This window comes from Lepidochelys olivacea (assembly GCF_965140295.1).
Source record: "Lepidochelys olivacea isolate rLepOli2 genome assembly, chromosome: 5".
Classification (NCBI taxonomy): domain Eukaryota; kingdom Metazoa; phylum Chordata; order Testudines; family Cheloniidae; genus Lepidochelys; species Lepidochelys olivacea.
Window position 1 is genome coordinate 110587241 of NC_140415.1, and position 22932 is coordinate 110610172.

The following is a 22932-nucleotide window of genomic DNA, read 5'->3' on the forward strand; positions in this document are numbered from 1 at the left end:
TTATATTAACAATGTATTTGATTTGGGGGTATTTTAATTAAATATATAACTGTTTTTCATAGAAAGCTGTGAAATCCACATCACTTAGTGATGATACAGCTGTTCCAGTTCATCTGGTAAAGACTTATTTACTCTATAGATCAGGAGGGCTCCCTGGAGTAATTCAGATCTGTTGAGTAAGTGGATATTTAAACAGGTTTTTAAAATATGGACTTTGTACCCAATAGACTTGATAGCTTCATTCTGTCAGAGGAAAAGATGTTGTCATGGTAATTTTCTTAATTTTAAAAAAATATTTACTACGGTGTACTATCCCTTAAAAGTAAAATCTGTTTCCTTGCCAGTGTTTTTCTTTCCTTCATCGTGCAGGCATTAGTTTGTTGTTACTGTAATTGGGTTGTTCAGGAGTGCTGGGTTGCTGACATCGGGTTTTTTGTTTTAAAAAAAGCCAAAGCATTTTTTTTTTTTTAGGAGGAAAGGTGGTTACCTTCCAGTGTGCAATAAGTATTTACACACAATTTTTAAATAACGAATTTTAGTACTGATAGCAGCTGGAGAACTGTTCTGCTCTGCTTAATACTGCTACAACTTTGAATATATACAAAGTGACACTAACATAGTTGCAAAAACAACAAGGAGTCCTTGTGGCACCTTTGAGACTAACAAATGTATTTGGGCATAAGCTTTCGTGGGCTAGAACCCACTTCATCAGATGCATTTAGTGGAAAATACCGTAGTAGGTATATTTATACATAGTACATGAAAAGATGGGAGTTGCCTTACCAGGTGGGCGGTCAGTCTAACGAGACAATTCAATTAACAATAGAATACCAAGGGAGGAAAAATCATTTTTGTAGTGGTAATGAGGGTGGCCCATTTCAAACAGCTGACAAGAAGGTGTGAGTAACAGTAGGGGGAAATTAGCATGGTAAAATTAGGTTTTGTAATAACTCATCTACTCCTAGTCTTTATTCAGGCCTAATTTGATGGTGTCCAGTTTGCAAATTAATTCCAGTTCTGCAGTTTCATATTGGAGTCTGTTTTTGAAGTTTTTTTTGTCGAAAAATGGCCACTTTTAAGTTTGTTATTGAGACTTAAAAGTGGCCATTCTTCAACAAAGGCAACTCCCATCTTTTCATGTACTATGTATAAATATACCTGCTACTGTATTTTCCACTCTATGCATCTGATGAAGTGGGTTCTTGCCCATGAAAGCTTAAGCCCAAATACATTTGTTAGTCTTTAAGGTGCCAGAAGGACTCCTCATTGTTTTTGCTGATACAGACTAACATGGCTACCACTCTGAACCCTAACATAGTTTCAGTGATTTCCAAGATCCCATTTCATCTCTTCAAATGGCACAACTGATCCAGTTGGTATACTCTGTTAGATAGGTTTCAGAGTAACAGCCGTGTTAGTCTGTATTCGCAAAAAGAAAAGGAGTACTTGTGGCACCTTAGAGACTAACCAATTTATTTGAGCATGAGCTTTCGTGAGCTACAGCTCACTTCATCGGGTGCATGAAGTGCATCCGATGAAGTGAGCTGTAGCTCACGAAAGCTCATGCTCAAATAAATGGGTTAGTCTCTAAGGTGCCACAAGTACTCCTTTTCTTTCTGTTAGATAGGGTCACTTGGAACCTTCAATGGCATGTATTGCTTTGGGGATCCAACACTTTTGAGTCTGAGAGCCAATATAGAACTGTGAAGTTTGGGTTCATAATAAGAACACTAGAACATACAGGTAATATCACAAAATGTCCTAGTGCTAAAACAAACGTGCTCACTCATCCATGCCACACACTGGTGTGGTTATTATAAATACAGTCAGATTGGTTAAGGAAGCAAGCCCTTGGTGGCCAGAGGCAGCACCATGGAAAAGTTTTAGAATGCTCACTGATTCTCCAATCTTTGGAACAGTGGTTTCTAGAACCTTGTTTGTCTTCCCAATTGCTGGCTTGGCTGATGTACACCATTGGACAGGGTCACCATCAGGCTTTCAAACTGTCTGGTTTCCAGGCTTCCTCACTTGGGATTTTGGAAACAAAGCACCGAAAAGTAATTGAAATTGAGCATATATTGTAATTTAACCAAGACTTTGCCACAGTCTTTGGTGCCAAATACCTACCAATGCCATATTTATTGGAGCAACTGAAAAATCTATCACTAACTATTACTAGCAGTAGTGGTTTATATTTAATTACTGATCCCTGTGAGCCAGAGGGATATGAACTTTATATTTGAAGTTTACTATCTTCTGTATGCAAAATATGACAATCAGGGTTTAAGTATATTGGCTGGGAGATGTGGAGAAGCCTCAAGTGTTGTACTTGTTCATTTTCCAGTGCTGCCAATTCAGGACTTCAAAAGCCCTAAATTCACCCAATAAATAATGTTTAAAAATCAGAATGCAAGATTGTTTGTTAAAGTAGAAGATCTAACTTAGAGTCCTGATTAATAACTTGAGATTGAAATTATGCCATTTCGAAACCAAAAGGACCCCAAATTACAGTATTGTCTCTTTGTAAAAAGCTAACAAAATATATCAAATATTTCACAACTTGTATGGTAAACAAAGCAAAAAGGTTATATACGAATATAGGAAAAATATATAGCAATTGCATTTATAATACGGAGATAACTGCATTTATTTATTATATCAAATTTTTCAGGGCTTTTAAAAATATTTTCCAGATCTCCTTACATGTTCCTTATGAAAATTTCTTCTGATAAAATTTTGCATGCCTGACTTCAGTCTGTAATGTTATATGGTTTTTAAAAACTCCACTGAGCTTTCAGAACACACATTTGGCTTATATACCAAAGGATGAAATTCCATTAACAATTTGTTTAAAATGTTGATTCACATAAGATGTGATTGGTATGCAAAAAATATTAGTTCCATTTGCTTAGCGGCATTCAAACTGAATGTTTAGCCTCATATAAAGTGATATTCCAGTACCTGAACTAACAGCTGAATTTAGAAATTGATTAAGCTCTTGAATCAAATAAGTATACAAAGTTCTGTTGAACTAATTATTAGGCTTTTATTTAATCACAGTCTGAAGTATAACTGTATATATGAACTGAGCCAAAAACAATAGAGACAGTAACCCTTGTTCACCCACACTCAAATTGTTTATAACTGATCAGCTTGGTTCCTTGCCCAGTTAGTATAATTTGGGTCTTGCATTTACAAAAGACCTACATGTTAGAGATCAAATGAAACTGAGCCTAAAACATATGACTATTTATTTTAAACTATTCAGATATTAACTGGTATTTTCTGAGCAATGTCTCAGAAAGGCCAGTTCTTTTCTTAGGCTAGTTTCTGATTTGAAGAACCCACAAGTGGCTGATTCTAATCTGACAGCAGGGTACATCAGGAATAACTGCATTAAAATCAGTGCCATTACCCTGGTATAGAACCAGTGCAAGTGAGATCAGGATCAAGCCCAGCTGTTTCATGCAACCCGCTTTTATGTTTGACAGCATTCTCAAATGTACAGTAATCTGCTAATAATGCAGTTTTCTTTCTTACTCTAAACCATCTCCTCAGACCTGAATGAAATCTTTTTACCGTTAGGCTTGTTCCACAGTCATCCTTCAGGTTATTTCATTTAGGTGTTTTGTTTCTTAAAAAATACTTGTTTTCTATGTTACCTGAACTATTCCCCTCCCAGCTATTCACTGAATATAAACTCTTTCAGATAAATAAGACTGTCCTTAAGTTATCTAGATAAAGCATTACAGGAGATGGGTGAAACTCAGAATGTTTAGTTTGGAGAAGCATGAAAAGTTTGCCTGGCTATATGAAGAATATCCTGAACCTTTTGGGATCCCACAAGGTACAGCTTCCTCCCTGATCCAACATGATCAATGCACTGCAACAACAAACAGTCCTCTCTCTAAGTCATGAAGACATGCTGCCTACAACAATAGTTAACTTGGAGAAGTACAGTATAATGTTTTTGTTCCTTCCTGTCTTCAAAAGGGTCTTTAGCAAGACAGTGTGGTTCTAAACTAAAAATCGTAGCTAAAATTAGCTCAGATGAGCTGAGTTACAGAGATGTATCTTAAAGCTAATGAAGTTGTCCTTCCTGTACATGCATGCATGTGTGTGTGCTCTGTACAGTGGACTAGAATTGGTCTATTCTTTAAGCATGCGCAGATAGATGCATTGCCCAAGACTGTAAAAGCTCCGTGGCCCAGATTCTCTTGGTTTCTCACAGCCCAACCCCCACCAGCAGTCTGTCATTGGATCCTAAAGATAATGGAATCTATCAATTTAGTATTTCCCTTCCTTTTTCAGGGTTAAGGATAACACTGTGATGGGGTTCCTGGAATGCAACCTGGATTATGGGACCGCTGAGCCCTCCAAACCCATCAACCTGGGTAGTCACTCACACTGTAATGCTAATGTCAAGCTACAAGCCTCTGACAGGCTCTGCACTTACACAGCTATCCACAGGCAGAGACACACCCAACTGGGTTACATGAATGATCTCCCAGCCACTCATGAACAAGCCAGTTCCCCCCAGCTCTTAGCCTTGCACCCCAGAACTTTACCGTCTTGCACTGCTCAAGGCTCCCTGGGGCAGTGCATGTTCATTAAGTATTTCACCACTCCCTCAGAGTGGAATGGACCTGCACCAGCCTTTGTAATCTGAGCTGAGATTTCCCAATCCCTTCAACCAAAACACACTGTTTTAGATAAAATATAAAACATATTTATTAACTACAGAAAGATAGAGTTTAAGTGATTGTAAGTAGAAGGCACAGAGATCAGAGTTAGTTACTTAAGAAACAAAAAAAAAATTGCAGTCTAAATTCTAACTTAGACTAATTAAGCAAGATTTGAATCAAGCAGCATCTCCCCTAGCACATGGTACAAGCAATTTACAGTTCCTCAATACACAGACTGGACCTCCTACCAGCCTGGGACAAACTCCCGAGTCCAAAGTCTTTGTCTTTTAGATGGTCTTCTGGGTGTTGAAAGGGGGGGTGGGTGGGAGAGGTCAAGTATTGATGTTGTCACTGTCTCTCTTTTTATACCTTCTTCCAGCTTCTAGAAAGATCCTTGCTGTGACGTGGGTTGGTTGGTCTCAGGGTATATGTGCCTTCTCTGAGAAGCCTCTGAGATAGTGGATTCTTTTTCTTGATGGGTCATCAATGCCCGTCTGGCCAGTGATGGGTGCTCCATTGTCCTTAGTGAAAGTGTGGCTGTGGGCATTTCCCAGCCTCACAAGATATTTCAGTAGCACATATAGCAATATTTCATAACTTCACATACAGTGATAATACATATAATCCAACAGGATATTAATGTTCAGCAGATAAAGACTTTTAAAATGATACCTCACAAGGTATACTTCGTACAAAACATATCATAAGTATATGACAGTGGTGAATATGGGAGTACCAGGGTGTTACTTTGAGGTACAGAGTGTTATAAACACTAATGTGTATTTTCACAACCAAGTAGAGGGAAAAGCCTTCTTTGCTCATCCAAAGAAAGAGTTTTTAGAAAGGCTTCTATCTATATCCTGCATTGAAGGCCCCCATGACGCCCTAGAATCTCACTGTAACTCTGAGTAATATTATTTCATTACCTGAAACTTTTAGGGAAATGTTTGTTACGTTTTCTTTCTTGAAAAGTAGCCATATTAGCAGCAATTAGCTCTACCAGAATTATGCAAGTACAGAGCTCTTACGGCTTACTCTTACCTTTACCATCTTTCATAAAGATGAGTTGGTTCTCTGTCCTTGCCATAAATTACAGTTGAAAGTGGTGTCCAGTTTCCACCTCAATCAGTACATTTCCCTTTTGGTTTTCTTCCCTCATCCTCATAATTCCCCGTGAAGCTCCAGCACTGCACAAGCTGGATGTCCAGTGCTCACTGCTTCCATCAGTAAAGAACAAAGACACTTTGTGAAAAATCTCTTGTCTTTTCATTGTTTATACAGGGAAAAAATCAAACAGGAGTCCATTTCCATTCAGCACCTGTCCAAATGGACTGTGGAATGTATCCAAACTTACCATAGTGAGGGATATGCTCAGGTGTTGGAAGGGCTCTTACCTTTCTCGAGTTGCTATAGCTTAAACCTGTAGGGCAGCTACACAGAATTCACTGCAGATATTCTCTTAGCTCCGTTGTCCAGATTCCCAGGCTAGCGTTCAGACTCTCTTTCTGGGGGGCTGTTCTACAGTCCTGCTTAAACGTACTGTTCCCCCATCCCTCCTGGAAAGTGTGTTATAATTAGAGAATCTTCAGAAATGAAGGGTTGGTAGAGATAATTTAACAAAAGGTAACTTGGTTTTCTCTGTCAGTAGCTGGAATTTACAGAATAAATTGCTTACACAGAGCCATACCTCCTCGCCTCTTTCCCTAATTTTTTCAATCACTAAAATACGATTAGATAGACAGACAGGAACTGAGAGAATTAGTATAAAAGATTCCAAGGACAGAACGGACCGTAATGATTATCTAGTCTGATTTCCTGTATAACACAGGCCATAGAACTTCCCCAAAATAATTCCTAGAGCAGATCTTTTAGAAAAACATCTACTCCTGATTTAAAAATTGCCAGTGATGGGAAAATCTACCACGACCATTGGTAAATTGTTCCAATGAATAATTACCTTCACTGTTATTTCCTGTCTAAATTTGTCTAGCTTCAACATTCAGACACTGGGTTGTATTATACCCTTCTCTGCTAAATTGAAGAGCCGATTATCAAATTGTTTGCTATGTGTGTACTGTGATAAGTCACCCTTAACCGCCTCTTTGTTAAGCTAATTAGATTGAGCTCCTTGAGTCTATCATTATAAAATGTGTTTTCTAATCCTTTAATCATTCATTTGGCTCTTCGCTGAACCTTCTCCATTTTATTAAGATCCTTATTGAATTGTGGACACCAGAACTGGAAACACTATTCCAACACTGGTCACCCCAATGCCAAATATAAAGATAAAACAACCTCCTAGATTCATGAGGCCCTTCATATCCTCAGTCTCAACACCTATCAACATACTTAATGCCCCATCCTAATCAAACTGCTTTCAACAGATATAGGCTCTGCACTGTAAGGCTCATGATTTGAAAAGTGTGTATCTATAGAGGCAATCAAAGGTGCTGAGCACCCACATGTACTGATTTTAAATAGGAGTTGAAAGGGCTCAGGACATTGCCAGGTTAGCACATACATTTAGTGAAAACCATTAGTGAGAAGTGGTAAGTAACCTGGATTTTTCTGAATTCATCCGTTTGCAAAAGAATGATAATTAAGTCCCAGACATATTCTCAGACTGAAAACAGGTGGAGAATGGACACTTAAAATCTTTTTAAGAAAAAGATTTACAATTCATTTGTTTTCTTGGATATATAGATTTATGGATACTAAATATTTTTACTTATAAGTATTACATACTTAACCAAAATATATAGAAAAGTTGATTTTCTAAATGTCTAAAGATTTTTATAATGCAAGAAAACTGAATCAGAAAGACACTTTAATTTGCTCCTAGTCATTTCTCCTTTACCTCATAAAATGTTAGTGAGAAATAATGACTTTTACCTTATTTTTCACTCTGTGTCCATCTTGCTAATACAATTTATCTTTATTAATTAGAAAGTGATCGAAACATTTTACTGAACCTCTGTAATTTTTTAACCAAAAGGCTCCTGGTAACTGGGTCCAAGGATCTGCTTTAAAATTAGACTTTTGTAAAAGATAGCTTAATGCACCACTGCCATATCTCAGCTTCCCTTGTCCAGTTTAGTAAATAGGATGACTAAATCGTAGTCGCACCAGTTCTGAGCAAACAGGCAAGAAGGAAGATAGTTAAACATCTTGCTGTGCGTGAGCAGTTAGAGGGCAGGCAGACACCATGCACCTTGACCACCTATTATGAAGCTTTTTGCTGCAATGTCAAGTGAAAGCGAGTTAATTGGGTGAAGCTGTAGAGCATGTTAGGGGCATGGTAAAGGGTTGCTGTCTGACAGTTGAATGTCAGCAAAAGCTAGTCAAGTGTGGCTGAGAGACAGAGACCTGTCACAAAGTTCATGTGGACTATAGCACAGTTAGGGAGCTGAAATGTGATTCAGTCTCACTTTCTCCCTCATTGCATTCAAGCACCTTAAGATTTCACACTGGATGTGTCAACCCTTGTTCTCTAAGCTGTTTTCTCCTAACCCTTCTGCATTCAAATGATTGAACAAAAGATGCTAATGTTTGGCAAAGTGAATGTAAATATACTTTTTTCCTCCTTTTCCGCTGGAGCGTCAATGTACATCCAACTCAAAAAGAAACTGTGAAGGGTTACAGCAAACAATTAGACTGCTTGGTAGTTCAGCTGATAGCTGAATACATTTCTCAAGAAGAGTAGGAGACTTGACAATTAAAGCTGTTGAATAGGCAATGCTTTCTTGCCAGTACAGGGAAAAACTGGGTCAGTGGCAAGGACTACTATATGGGCTTCTTGAGACTGAGTGTATTGCTGAGGTCACACACATTCAGTCTCCTCTTCTGTGCCCACTGACTTGAGATAAAATGCTGTGGAGGCAGCTATTAGAAGTACAGATAAAAGGAAGATAAACCGTGAAGAGTTGTAGGGAAAACTCACCTATGGGGGGGGGGGAGGGGTGGCCTTGCCTGGAACTGAGGGAAGCAATCAATTACACATAGTAACAATATTATATACTGAAAAAATGTTCAGAGAAACAGCAAAACAGTTTAATAAGAGTACAGGGTGCCCCTAAGATTGTAAGTTTCAATACAGAACACAAAATAAATCAATAACAATTTAGGTTTGCTAGTCAGATAAAATAAAAAGTGCATTTACTTTTGAGAAGGTACAGGGACACTGATAAATAAATAGCATAAGTGAAAAGTCTCTTTCTATGATGAGAATGTATTCCACTAGTAAAGAATTAGAAATTTGGGTTTAAATGAATGCATGCTGAGTATTACACTGTGAAAATAGCACCTTTTGTGGTTAGCCTTAGGTTTCAATATCATTATAGAGCAGTGTAAAACAATGCAGTTTGAAAACTGGGATCTACTAGGATAACATGTGTACAGTGCTATGGCTCAGAAAGAATCTTGAAAGACAGTATAGATTGTGGATTTTACCTAAGCTATTTAGAAATTATTGAAATTAACAACGCAAAAGACCTAGACTATCTCCCTGCCTATAAGATATAGTCCACATATTGTGCATATTAGATATTAAACTGATAATCATGGTTCTGGTCCTACAGTTTCTTCATATGTACAAAAGTTTTGTAGATTGGCATAGGTATTCCTTAGGCTCTTAATATATTTCAGAAAAAAATTCCATTCAAGAGCTTTATAGGAAAATGTATGAAATATTTTGTCTACTAAAATATATTAAATCTTATTTTTGATTATTTTTTTAAGCAGAGCCTATAGTTGGTAATTCCACTCAGCATATAAAATGCTAGATCATGCTGGGGGTAGGATAATAATGATTGTTTCCAGATAATTACCTGATCATAAAAACTTCTGTAAGCGTAAAAGGAAATTCTCCAGTAATGGAAAATCTACTTGGAAACTATTGGCTAGCAGTTCCAAACGAAGAAAGTGTGATGTGTAACCTTCTAATACTTAGTGAGTTGGTAGCTACTGATTGTTGTCTCTGACAACAACTTGTTGTTGGAACCAGGAAGAAATGCTGACAATGATGATTTATACTGCATGTTACTACTTTGTTTGTTACAGAACACCAATTTGAGGCCTACTGCATCAGCATATAGAGTTGTGAAACCACTGACCTGGGAAAGAAACAGTTATTGTTGGCTAGTGTACTTTCTTGCTCTGGAAAAGTTTGCTAACTCTCATTACGTTACAGTGGCACCCAGTAGCAGAGCTTTCCCATTTTAAGTGCCAGATTTTAGACTTTTCATCACTTATGTTTTATGTATTTCATCCAGAGTGAAAATGGCTCCTTTAAGCTACTTCTAACAGCAAAGAGACCCATAGCAGCATCCTGGAAGCCTAGAGTGATTTCCATCATGTAGCAAATAAGCAACTCTATGCTGGAAACAGCTGTGTTTGAAAGTAGTTTTGCATGATCTAAAATCTTGGAACCTTTTAGCAGGGCCAAATTCTGCTTCTCCACAGAAATACTCCCAAAAAGGATTCACAAATAGGGACTGTCCACATTAGACTTTTCTCTCCCTTCTCTCTTCCTATACAAATTCCCATTGTTCCTACACGTGGTAGGAACAATGGCATAAATGCTAGTGAGACCTATCTCTCCAGTATTTTAACCACTATTTCACCTTTCTCAGACATTTTATTGACAACACTGTAGTTAAAATGCCAGTGAAAGCCACTACACTACCTTACACTAGTACTCCTGCTGTTTTTACCATCGGTGGAGCTGTCCATGATGGTAGCAAAAATGGAAAATCTCGAAGAGAAAATGTCCAGTGTAGATAAAACCAGACAGTGTGCTGCTAAAGTAGTGCTATTGTGTGTCATCCCCACACCAGAGTCTACCCAGTAATGGCCTGTCTCCCAATCTAGATTATTTCTCTGCATGGGGGTAGAATAAATCTAGTTGCCATTGCCAGGTCAAGCATCAACTGTGCACAAATATGTATACTATGTCCTATGACTCCTAGGCCCTGCCCTGTAGCACTCTGCTTTTCCTCCTGGTGTTGCAGCCCCTCCACAGATATTTGGAGAAGCTGGAATCAGCGCAAGAAGTTTATGCCCAGGGCTACCTCACTACCTTTGACTGTTTTCTGGCAGACACCTTTGTATCCCAGGCATCCCATAATTTGCACCTTAATCTCTTTCCAGGCAGATGTGACTCTATGGCTGAGCAAATTTCATAAAATCTACCTTGTGATTTAATGGTGGGCATATCAATTACATCTCCATCACTCACCTAGCACAGACAGGACCGGACCTTAACTAATTCTTATATTGTTACATGTACTTATAACTTTGGTATCGCTCTTCCCCCACCCCCCATCTCACTCCTAACTCTAACTCCAATCTTCTTTCTTTCTGCATGCCTTGGTCTCATTTGCGATCATTCCAGTGTTAAAGATAAATATTTTGATGACTTATCTTCTGAGTGGTCTGATGATATAATGATGTATTATGCACTTGCCTCGGACTTTAGAATTACTTACGCTGATGGTTGTGCATGCTGAGCTGTTAAAAATTTATTAACATGAAATAAAAACATTGTGTCTTATTTTCAGAGGAGCAGGGTAGTTGCATCTCCCATCAAACTCAGTCACAGCTGTGGGTGCTCAGAACCTTTGAAAATCAGGCCTGCTACTTACAATTCAGGAGTCCTAAATCATGGAGAATTGGGCAAACAGGATTTTTAATGGTGTTGTAGTATTCCTATTTTTATTGCATCTCATTACTAGATTGTAATTATTGCATTTTAAAAGAGAAAATTTTCTACAACAGTTTTGGACAGTGAAAATTAATGATACAAAATCAAATATTAGAAGGAAGTATTGGTGTAACACATTGCGCAAGAATGGAAAGAAATGAAAAAGTGCAGGGTGGTATAAAAGCAATGCATAATGATGGGGATTGTGGTACAGTAAGATTATCCTTGCATAGACTTTGAAGGTTAAAACCATCCGGACTGATTTGTGAGCTCACTCTAGTTATACCACCGTGGCTTAACTACCATGTAAAAGAAGCACTGAGAGATAAAAAGGCATCTTTTAAAAAGTGGAAGTCAGATTCTAGTGAGGTAAATAGAAAGAAGCATAAACACTGTCAAATTAAATGTAAAAACTTAATATGAAAAGCAAAAAAGGAGTTTGAAGAACAGCTAGCCAAAAACTCAGAAGGTAATAACAAAATGTTTTTAAGTACATCAGAAACAGGAAGCCTGCTAAACAACCAGTGGGGCCCCTGTACGATGGAGGTACAAAAGGAGCACGTAAAGATGATAGTCATCGCAGAGAAACTAAATGAATTCTTTGCTTTAGTCTTCACGGCTGAGGATGTTAGGGAGATTCCCAAACCTGAGCCGTCTTTTGTAGGTGACAAATCTAAGGAATTGTCACAGATTGAAGTATCACTAGAGGAGGTTTTGGAATTAATTGAGAAACTTAACAGTAACAAGTCACCGGGACCAGACGGCATTCACCCAAGAGTTCTGAAAGAACTCAAATGTGAAATTGCGGAACTATTAACTATGGTTAGTAACCTGTCCTTTAAATCAGCTTCTGTACCCAATGACTGGAAGATAGCTAATGTAACGCCAGTATTTAAGAAGGGCTCTAGAGGTGATCCTGGCAATTACAGACAGGTAAGTCTAACGTCAATACCGGGCAAATTAGTTGAAACAATAGTAAAGAATAAAATTGTCAGACACATAGAAGAGCATAAATTGTTGCGCAAAAGTCAAGATGGTTTTTGTAAAGGGAAATCATGTCTTACTAATCTATTAGAGATCTTTGAGGGAGTCAACAAACATGTGGACAAGGGGGATCCAGTGGACATAGTGTACTTAGATTTCCAGAAAGCCTTTGACAAGGTCCCTCACCAAAGGCTGTTATGTAAATTAAGTTGTTATAGGATAAGAGGAAAGGTCCTTTCATGGACTAAGAACTAGTTAGAAGAAGGGAACAAAGCTTAGGAATAAATAGTAAATTTTCAGAATGGAGAGGGGTAACTAGTGGTATTCCCCAAGGATCAGTCCTAGGACCAATCCTATTCAACTTATTCATAAATGATCTGGAGAAAGAGGTAAACAGTGAGGTGGTAAAGTTTGCAGACGATACTAAACTGCTCAGGGTAGTTAAGACCAAAGCAGACTGTGAAGAACTTCAAAAAGATCTCACAAAACTAAGTGATTGGGCAACAAAATGGCCAATGAAATTTAATGTGCATAAATGTAAATGCACATTGGAAAAAATAACCCCAACTATATATACAATATGGTGGGGGCTAACTTAGCTACTACTAATCAGGAGAAAGATCTTGGAGTCATCATGGATAGTTTTCTGAAGACGTCCACGCAGTGTGCAGCGGCAGTCAAAAAAGCAAACAGGATGTTAGGAATGATTAAAAAAGGGATAGAGAATAAGACAGAGAATATCTTATCGCCCTTATATAAATGCATGGTACGCCCACATCTTGAATACTGCATACAGATGTGGTCCTCTCATCTCAAAAAAGATATACTGGCATTAGAAAAGATTCAGAAAAGGGCAACTAAAATGATTAGGGGTTTGGAACGCGTCCTATATGAGGAGAAATGAAAGAGGCGAGGACTTTTCAGCTTGGAAAAGAGGAGACTAAGGGGGATTTGATAGTTATATAAAATCATGAGAGGTGTGAAGAAAGTGAATAAGGAAAAGTTATTTATTTGTTCCCATTATATAAGAACTAGGGGCCACCAAATGAAATGAATGGGTAGCAGGTTTAAAACAAATAAAAGGAAGTTGTTCTTCACTCAGCACACAGTCAACCTGTAGAACTCCTTGCCTGAGGAGGTTATGAAGGCTAGGACTGTAACAGGGTTTAAAAGAGAACTGGATAAATTTATGGGGGTTAAGTCCATTAATGGCTATTAGCCAGGATGGGTAAGGAATGCTATCCCTAGCCTCTGTTTGTCAGAGGGTGGAGATGGATGGCAGGAGAGAGATCACTAGATCATTACCTGTTAAATTCACTCCCTCTGGGGCACCTGGCACTGTCGGCAGACAGGATACTGGGCTGGATTGACCTTTGGTCTGACCCAGTATGGTCATTCTTATGTTTTTATAGATTTTACTGTTACAATTGAAAATAAAAAATATACTGTACAGCATGCTTCACTATGATGGTAGGTATTCTTTAGTTATCCATCTGTACCACCAACACATACATATACGCCACCAATCCCAAGTTGTGTGTATTATTCCACAAGTATTTAAATTTTAAAATCTGATGTCAGTGTGATGCCGTTGCATATGTTGACATCGCTAAATAATTTCATACATAAGGATGTCACACATGACAGTATTATCGTGTTCCCAGACAATGTCATATGTAGTAATATCAGTTTAGTAAAATTATTTTAAACATTGGGAAAATCAACTAATTTTTCATGGGGCGATCTCTAAAATAGGATCAAAGCCTAATCAGAGTGGAGTTATGAAAGATAATCAACTTAATGTCATTGTTTTAGAAGCCTGTTTGCTTGCGTATGACTAAAATATGGCTTTGATTTAAGTATAGTTTATAATGCAATCATTTCATAAAATGGACTAACATTTAATATTTTCTTGTTTGGAAGAACATATTTTAAGAAGTTAGGCTTTCAAATTTGGAAAAATGGCTCAGGAACATGCCTAATTACTATGTTTCAAAAGCATTTTGAATTAATATTTTTCTTAGGCACATTGTATCCTAAAAATATATTTACCTGACCGTGTGTGACATTTTAGATGGAATCATTTACAACTGATTGAGTAAATAAAAGTGCTATGCTAAAGATTTACCTGAATAGACCCCTTATTTCAGGTAAGTAATTCCCTTTCTAAAAATTAACTACACACATATTTACATGATAGATTATCATCATAGCTCCTGCCCAGCCATTTCAGTTTGTCATCTTAATAATACACAATTTTAAAAAGTGTCTAAATACATATAGACTGCAATGGTTTTGAAAGAGGTTTGTTGGGGAAATAACTTTAAATTTCATGCATTTGTACACCGTGCTATTTCATAATGGTTATAATTTATACCAGTTTAATTTTTTTTACAGTTTCATGAAATACTAGTTTTTTATTTGTTGTAAATTTATATAATAATATAGATTCAAACCAGTTCAATAGCAGTGAAGATTTTTTTACATCAGTCAAGCGACTATAAAATTTTATTTCCACCCTATTCTGTGAATATCATTCTGCACTAGCTTTGTATGAAGTGCAGCATAGGACCTGGATAACTAAAACAGATCTTCCCCCCCGCCAACACTGAAGCTTTTACTGTAACCTAGTCTATTGACTTGCTGCCAATCATTAAGTTGCATACATTTTTTGAGCATCTCTCAAAGGAAACCTGATTTCCCAACTCCTTACTTGGGATTTTGATCTTAAAAAAAAAAAAAAAAAAAGTCTGGGGGAAAAAACAACTGTGAGAATACAATTGTAGCTAGTGATTTTTAATCAATATGATAGTTCCATTAATTGAGACATGGAAACCAGTGCATACTGATCTGTTAAACAGGCTGCTCTTCAATATTTGTCACCCATTGGGCAACTTGTTTACAGTTTATTTTTAGTGATTTCATTTCCTTAAACACAGAAAACAGTCTTTTCAGAATGATACAGTGTATTCTTATGCTTTGTATTGGCAAAAATGCTGTATCAAAACAAATAACAGAATCTCTGCAAACAGCATGAAGAATTCTGCTTTTGGATTTCATATACATTTTATTTTCTATTTTGATTTATTTTTAAGCTAATTAAAATAAACTTAAAATATAAAACTGCTAATTGGTACAATAGATTGAAATTAGACCTCCATAAAGGCATCAGATTGTTAGTTACAAATACAATAAAGTTTTATTATGGCTTCAGTCCTACAAAATGAGAGCAAAATGGGACTGAAATGCCAGGGGTGGTGCAGATCAGTATTTGCTAGTGCTATCGGTTAACTTCATAACCACAATAGTTTAGCAAAACATAAGGTACTACTTCATTTTAAATACCTTCTTGCAATTGAAGGAGATTTGAACCTTCTTCCATATTGGTTCTCCTTGAAGGTCCAGCATAAACCTTGCTGATTTCAGTCAGCCATAAGATAGCTTGTAGAGTATCAGGAAATCAAAAGAATCAACATCAAAGAAAATTGCTGAACTAGGTGTTAGATGCAACCATTGATTTTTCTTCAACAATAGTAATGGGGGGAGTGAGGGGGAGAGGGGAACCCTCTCTCTGTCTGTCTCTCTCATTATATATATATAGAGAGGGGGGGGGGGAGGTTCCCCTCTCCCCCTCACTCCCCCCATTACTATTGTGTATATATATGTATATAATATGAAAAAATAAATCTCAGGACCAGAAAAAATTGTGCATCAGATTTTGAAAGCTTATGGATCATGGAAGTATACTAACATTAACCATTAGAACTCTGGCATTTTTTCAAAATGCTAATCATGGATATTTAGAAGAACACAAACACCTTTTCCTAAAAGAAAAAAGTTAAGAAAACTCAACAGCATATTGCACTTTTGTCCCTTAATGGGCCATTTTAACCACTGCATATAATGCTGTGGACAGTGCAATGGCTAATTTCAGTATGCTTAAGCGTACCATACATGGAATCTTTGATGTGCAAAAATGGGAAGAGGGAAAATCACAAAAGTTGCTTTAAGGAAATATTTGGAATTCTACTGTTGTATACTACCGTTTATATCGATATGAATGAGCTCTGATGGTAACATTGCTATATATATATATATATATATATATATATATATATATATATATATATTATAACATGAATCACATTCTCAAACATGAATCACATTTCCAAATAAGGCACTTTGAGCGTTTATTTTATGATGATTTTATGATCCAACAAATGTTAAAAGAAAAGTTTGATTAAGTTACAGTAAAATGTGGTTAAAAATGAAAAAGCACATGGACAAAAATGAGGATTCTTCCCAATACGGTGTCGGGGGAGAGTAAGTTTAAGGTATTTATCAAGAAAAAAATACCTCTTAATGTCATTTCTAATGTAAGATTTCCAGCATTACAAATGGTAAATATGTACTGAACATGTGCAAAATTCTTTAGACTGTGGAAGCTGATGTTCCCTAACGATCAGTACTCGTGCAAAGTGCTTCATATGAAGCTCTCTGCTGCTGATTACCAAGGGTTGAAGTGCCTGGCAAAGTAATATGCATTTTTAATAAATTAATAAAACAAAGAAGAACTGGCACATAAATGTGTGAAGGACAAATTGAAATTATTTGTACTGTATTTATTGATTTTGATTGGTCCACAATAAGTGTGTGTGGTTTTTGTTTTTTTAAACTTTATTCCAGGAATCACGAGACAGTTCAAACATCCCCATGGCTTCAAGATCAGCACTTCAGCCTGACCAGAGCTGTATCCCAGATTTTTTGCCATTGCAAGCTGAGGCAGATACATCTTACAGGTCTATTCATAATAGATCCCATTCTCAGTCTTCATCCTATTCCTCTGCCCTCAACATCTCAGCCAGCACCAAAAGAACAATACAAAGTGGCTTTTAAGACTTTGTATTAACTTTATGAGGAAAAACTGTATAAATTTTAAATGATGCAATTAAAATGATATTTTATTGGGCTATCTTACCTTTGAATTGTGCTTTAACATGTGACACTAATTTTTACATTTGTTTGAAAACGGTGAGTTCATACATCCATGTTTCTGTACTTCTCACTCTGGTGTAGTGAAACAGTCCAGTTTTTTTGTTTGTTTTTTTTTAGTTTTATTTATCACAGTTGCTCATTTTTATGTAATATATTTTTAAATGTTAAAGAATGACACATTTTGGGTAATTTTCTTCAGACTTAAAAAAATCAATAAGCCATTTTAGTCTCTATCTATCAAAGTTGTTTCATACTTGTCTATTTTAAATCAGGACTGCAGTACTTTAATAGGATTGAGAGAGCTATTTGAAATGTATGCCAATGATTCCTGTCATTTCATGGCAGCCCTGCCATGGTTCACTGAGCCCCCTCTTCTCTCTTGTCAGCTCAACTGAAGACAAGCATTTAGTTGCAAACTTTAAGCAGGTTGTGCAAAACAGAAATGATGTGACTGCTTCTCCTCCTGCACAATAATGTCACTCCTGGTCAATGTGAGAAGGTCAGGTTGCTCCTACATGATACCACTTGCCCATTTGAACAAGTTAAGTTAACTGCTGAATCTGGTCCCTGCAGACGTTGAAAACTCATCCTTTTATCAAGTCTGCATTTGATGAGAAAGTAGAACAATTGTGCAGGGAGGATTTCTGATGACATGTTTATGTACTTTATAAGGACAGTTCCCAAACCAGTGTTGCAGGTAATATATTTAGTTTAAACTGAAATATTTTAAAGTAATGGCAGTTTTGACCTTCAAAATAGACTCCTTTTTTGTTGTTGTTGGTAGGACCCAAGAGTGACGCCCATCTTTGATGCTGACAGAATTTAAAGCAAAGCCATTGCCCTGCATTTTCTGCCTTGTAGCACACAAAAGTAAAATTGTATGTCAGGCCGAGATGTCGGGGAGCTGACAAGATGCCCCAGTGACATTTCAGCTGGAAAGAGCAAGTGTCTTGCAACCAAGTGGTCAAATATCAAATAATAGGTCAAGCAGGAAGGAGCTGAGTTCTAACCACAAAGAGGTTTCTGGTAACTTACTTGACAAGCTTTTGGGTGCTTTGTGGCTTGACAAAGTGATGTTCTGTTGGGTATCGCTCGACAGACTGTTCTTTATCGCCTTCAGAAGATCAGACATTGACATTGATTAAACTCTTTAACCCTTAAAGGTTACATTCTAGCACCTTGCATCATTGTGAGTGAAGAACAAAAGAAAATTTATAATATAGTATTTGTTTTTGTATTAATCACCAACTCCCTAGTGCTATTAACATTTGATGTGCTATGTAGTTTTTGACAAAGAGATTGAATGCAAAATCTATGTATTAGATTGTTTCTCATTGTGGACCAGTGATACATTATAAAAATAACATGGAATTTTTCATTTCTTGTGCTATGTTAAAAGTAACATTTGATTCTAAGAATTCTGACTACTGAAATGTTCTTTATTATTTTGCCTGGAAGATATTTGCTACAAAATACACACATTGTAAGAAAAATCATGCAAATTCCCATTTTCTCTTCAACCGAGGACTCTACTAGGTTAGAGAACTTTGAAACCCACTAGCAAGTTTTCAAGTATTTTTGATTTTCAAGTCCCTTATTTACATGTGCATCTGCAGGCACTTTGAGGTAGATCCACACAAATATAATATCTGAGCTGTTTTTATTTTCAAAAATACTGATATAAAAAATGTCTTTTCTTTACGATGTGTTTGGCTTAGATTGCTCTATTCACTTCGTAATACTCAGCTTCCCTCCTTCCTAACCATGACTATTCCGAGTAAAAGTATTGAAAATGCCTTACATTTTTCTTATATATGTAATGTCAAAGGTCTTTTATACTTGCGTGTAGAGTGACATAATACTTTTCACTGAGCATTTGTTATATCTATGGTTTATATGCGTATGCTTACTTTTAAAAATAGTACCATTTGAGAGGTGTCCATCTGAGATACACTGTGCATAAACTCTTCGGTACATGAACTCATTAATGACTCAATAATCAATAATCTGGATCATCAACAGGAAAATGCTGCTGCATTGCTCGTCAGGTTTATAAAAAAAGCTTTTGTGACCAAGTGAGAAATTCTAAAGGAGCAGAAAAGATCCTGCTTGGGCAGATCTCACCTAAGACGGTTGCAAAAAGAGAAGTTGCCTCCATGGCATTCCTTTCTTCCCCTTTCTGGGAACACTCTGGAACCCACTATGTTGGGACTCTATGCATTTGGAGGCAGTGAGAGGGGAAAAAACAAATTTCTCAAATACGTCTATCCATAGCCAATATCCTAGGTCTATAACAAGCTGATTGTAGGCCAGAATACAGGTCAGAAATGGCCCGGATAGTGGTGGATAAATGCTTGTTTGCCACCACAGATTTCATTTACAAGCTGTTACTATTTGATTCACTATTTACATGAAACTGCTAGGAGAGATTATGAGCCTGTGTGGTCTCAAATGCTAGCAATATGCAGATGACACCCCTCTCTGTTTGTTATTCGCATCATATGCAAACACCAACACTGCCCATTTATCCTGCAGCTGTGTGAGGAGGAGCTGGATGAAGCAAGGTGGAGGTTATGCTGGTAGGCACAGGGAAACATTTTAAAGTGCTTCTCATCACTGTTCATATTTCTTTCAGTTGAGGATGCCAACAATGCCCCTCTGCCATGTACATTGGCCAAACCGGACAGTCCCTACGTAAAAGAATAAATGGACACAAATCAGACATCAGGAATAGTAACATACAAAAGCCAGTAGGAGAGCACTTTAATCTTCCTGGACAGTCTATAACAGATTTGAAAGTAGCTCTACTTGAACAAAAAAACTTCAGTAACAGACTTCAAAGAGAAACAGCAGAACTAAAATTCATTTGCAAATTTAACACCCTGATCGAATTGGCTCAGTCAGCACTGGTTCTCCACTTGTGAGGTAACTCCCTTCTCTTTATGTGTCAGTATATTTATGTTTGCATTGGTAATTTTCACTCCATTCATCTGAAGAAATGGGGTTTTTACCCACGAAAGCTTATGCTCAAATAAATCTGTTAGTCTTTAAATTGCCAATTTCCTTTCTGTAAATTGTTAATGTACATTATGTATGTGTATTCTCTGGCAAGGTGCTCAGGTAGCATGATGATGGGTATGATGGTAGAACTGATCAGAAATATCTTCTGCACTCTAACCCCTCACATTTTGCAAATAATCCAGGTGAATGCTAATGACAGCATAGCTTCTGCAGCAGCCATGTGCCTATGGGGAGGAGCAGCACACATGGGCTGACATTTCCCTACCCAACATATTCCCAGGATCCGCTTGCTCCCAACCCATAAGAAGCAATTTGAAGGACACTCTGCAAGGCTCATCTCAGCGAATTTCACAGTCCATACAATTGGTTGCAGGTATTGCCCTAGAAAGATACAATTTCCCCCCAGGTGCTTCTATGCCATCTTTTTTCCTGGGTTTTTAGCCCCCTCCCCCCCTTGTATTTATTTATAAATGTACACTTGCAAGTTCAGCACAAGCTTTACTATTAGTCAAGATGATATATAATAATGGGAGTCCTCTCCAATGCTAGAAAAGACGTTGGAACTCTTCACCAAGTCAGATCCTTAAATAGTGAACTTGAGGTGACTCTCTTGTCTCAAGGGCTCTCAACTCTAAACTTTGTAATATGCAACCTCTTCATGAATTAGGTCAGTTTGTGCAGTTGATCACTTATATCAGCAGTTGATCATACTGCTATCCTGTCAGTGTTTACATTCTGTCTGTTTTCCATATGAACCTTTATGATCAATGGTATAACTTAGTTCACAGAAAATTATTTTATCTGACTTTTAAAGTATGAAGTTGCTTCATTGTTGTCAGTTATTTAGCTGTAAACAAGCCAGGTGTACTAGATTTTTTGCACTTTATGAGCACAGTTACTTCTGAATGTTGAAGCCTTTGTGAGATATTTCCATATAAAACTGAGGTTTTATTATACAAGAATCTGTCTGATACCATTTTAATACCCCAGCCTTGCAACAGGATCTGCACAAGTGAATCCTTGTAACTGAATGGAGTCCTGTGGAACTCAGTGGCACTTTGCCATGGATTCCAGGGTCCTACATGGATCTACTTGCAGTATCCAGGACCATTGGGAATATAGTTCAAGGAATATTCTGTTTTATACAGTTTTATCTACTGTAGTCAAAGATGCTAATTTTTTTTAAAAAAGTTTTATTACTTTAGTCTTTAAACCAGTTCTTTATTGGTAATTCACTGTGGCATTTCTGAAGTGCATTAGGCTACCATTTTTTATTTCAAGTGCCATATGACAGATAAAATGGCACAAGCAAATAAAAAGACTATACAGAAATTTCTTTAGAATTAGAATCATCTTCTTGAGAGAGAGGTCTGGATACAGGGGACAATTTTCATGTTCCCACTGTTTATTCACTGCTTGTATGTTTTCCCCTTCCCTTTTGCTTTTATACAACTCCATGGCATAGGTGTTAAATTGGTATTTTCCGTCTTACATCATCAGCATTTGTGTAGCTCTGTTATGTCTGTGATTCAGGGTTGGTTTGTTTGAAGTTCAATAAAAATCATGAATCAAGAAATAATATACTTCAGACTTAGTGTTTTTATATAATTTCTTAAACAATATTCAGCCATTTCAAATTATTTTTTTACCAATACATGGTAAAACAGTGATAATACCATGATTGTTACAGCTGCAAATTAACAATAAGCAGTAACAGAGGAAGCCTGATTCTGCAAACCCTTATGTAATGGGGTCGGCACCAACTTTCATGGGCACCCCCTTTTCTCTGGCTGACATACCTGCAATCAGTCTTTTCAAGGGGTGGCACCCACCACTCATGGGGAACCCCTTTGGTTGGTGGGGTGTGAGCCTGCTTTTGCTTTTAGTTCTTACATCGGGGTGACACCCGCCTCTCGCAAGCACCACCAGCTGATAGTTCTCTTGCTGGATCTTCAGCATCTAAGCCCTCTGGGGTATACAGTCCCAAGTTCTTATCACAGCCCTGGTATGGGGCCGTAGTTCTTAGGCTTATTCCAGAGGAGCTGCCTTCTTCAACCACCCAGTCGGGGCCCATCTCAGTACCCACAGCTGGTGGTGTTTCAGCAGGCCTCCCTGGGCTCAATCTTCATCCAGACCAGCAGGACCCATCTCGGTACCCTCACTGGCCTGCACAGGTTCGGTGCTCAGTCCCCTGGGCTCAACCTGTCCCCTCTCTGACCTTCCGCTGGTCCTGCTGCTTTTCCTGCCAGCCAGGCGCCCGGTCTTCAGCAGCCTTCCCTGGGCTTCAGTCCTGTCCACAGTGAGCTGCCCACAGTATTGCTGCTCCATCAGTCCATTCTCAAGCTCTACACTGCAGCTGAACTTCTCTGCTCTGCTGCTAGTCTTATATAGGGCCCTTCTGGCCCCAGACTGGCTGCTTCATAAGCCCCTCTGGCCACTCCTCTGCAGCCACTCTAGGCTGCGTGGAGGACTTCTTGCTGCTTTTTTCTGGGACAGGGTGATGCAGGGCCGCGAGGCCCTCTGAACCTAGTCCACCCTGCCACACCT

General features: G+C 37.8%; 1 protein-coding gene across 5 annotated transcripts in view; it reads left to right on the forward strand.

The window, feature by feature from the left end:
- CCDC171 (coiled-coil domain containing 171) overlaps positions 1 to 17346 on the forward strand; it is a 226184-nt gene extending 208838 nt beyond the window's left edge. For all 5 annotated transcript variants that reach the window (XM_084628107.1, XM_084628108.1, XM_084628104.1 and 2 more), the window contains exon 26: positions 17056 to 17346. In XM_084628107.1, coding sequence (XP_084484233.1) covers positions 17056 to 17265 — 210 coding nt within the window. In that variant the 3' untranslated portion in view covers positions 17266 to 17346. The remainder of the gene's footprint in view (positions 1 to 17055) is intronic.
- Positions 17347 to 22932: the final 5586 nt, after the last annotated feature.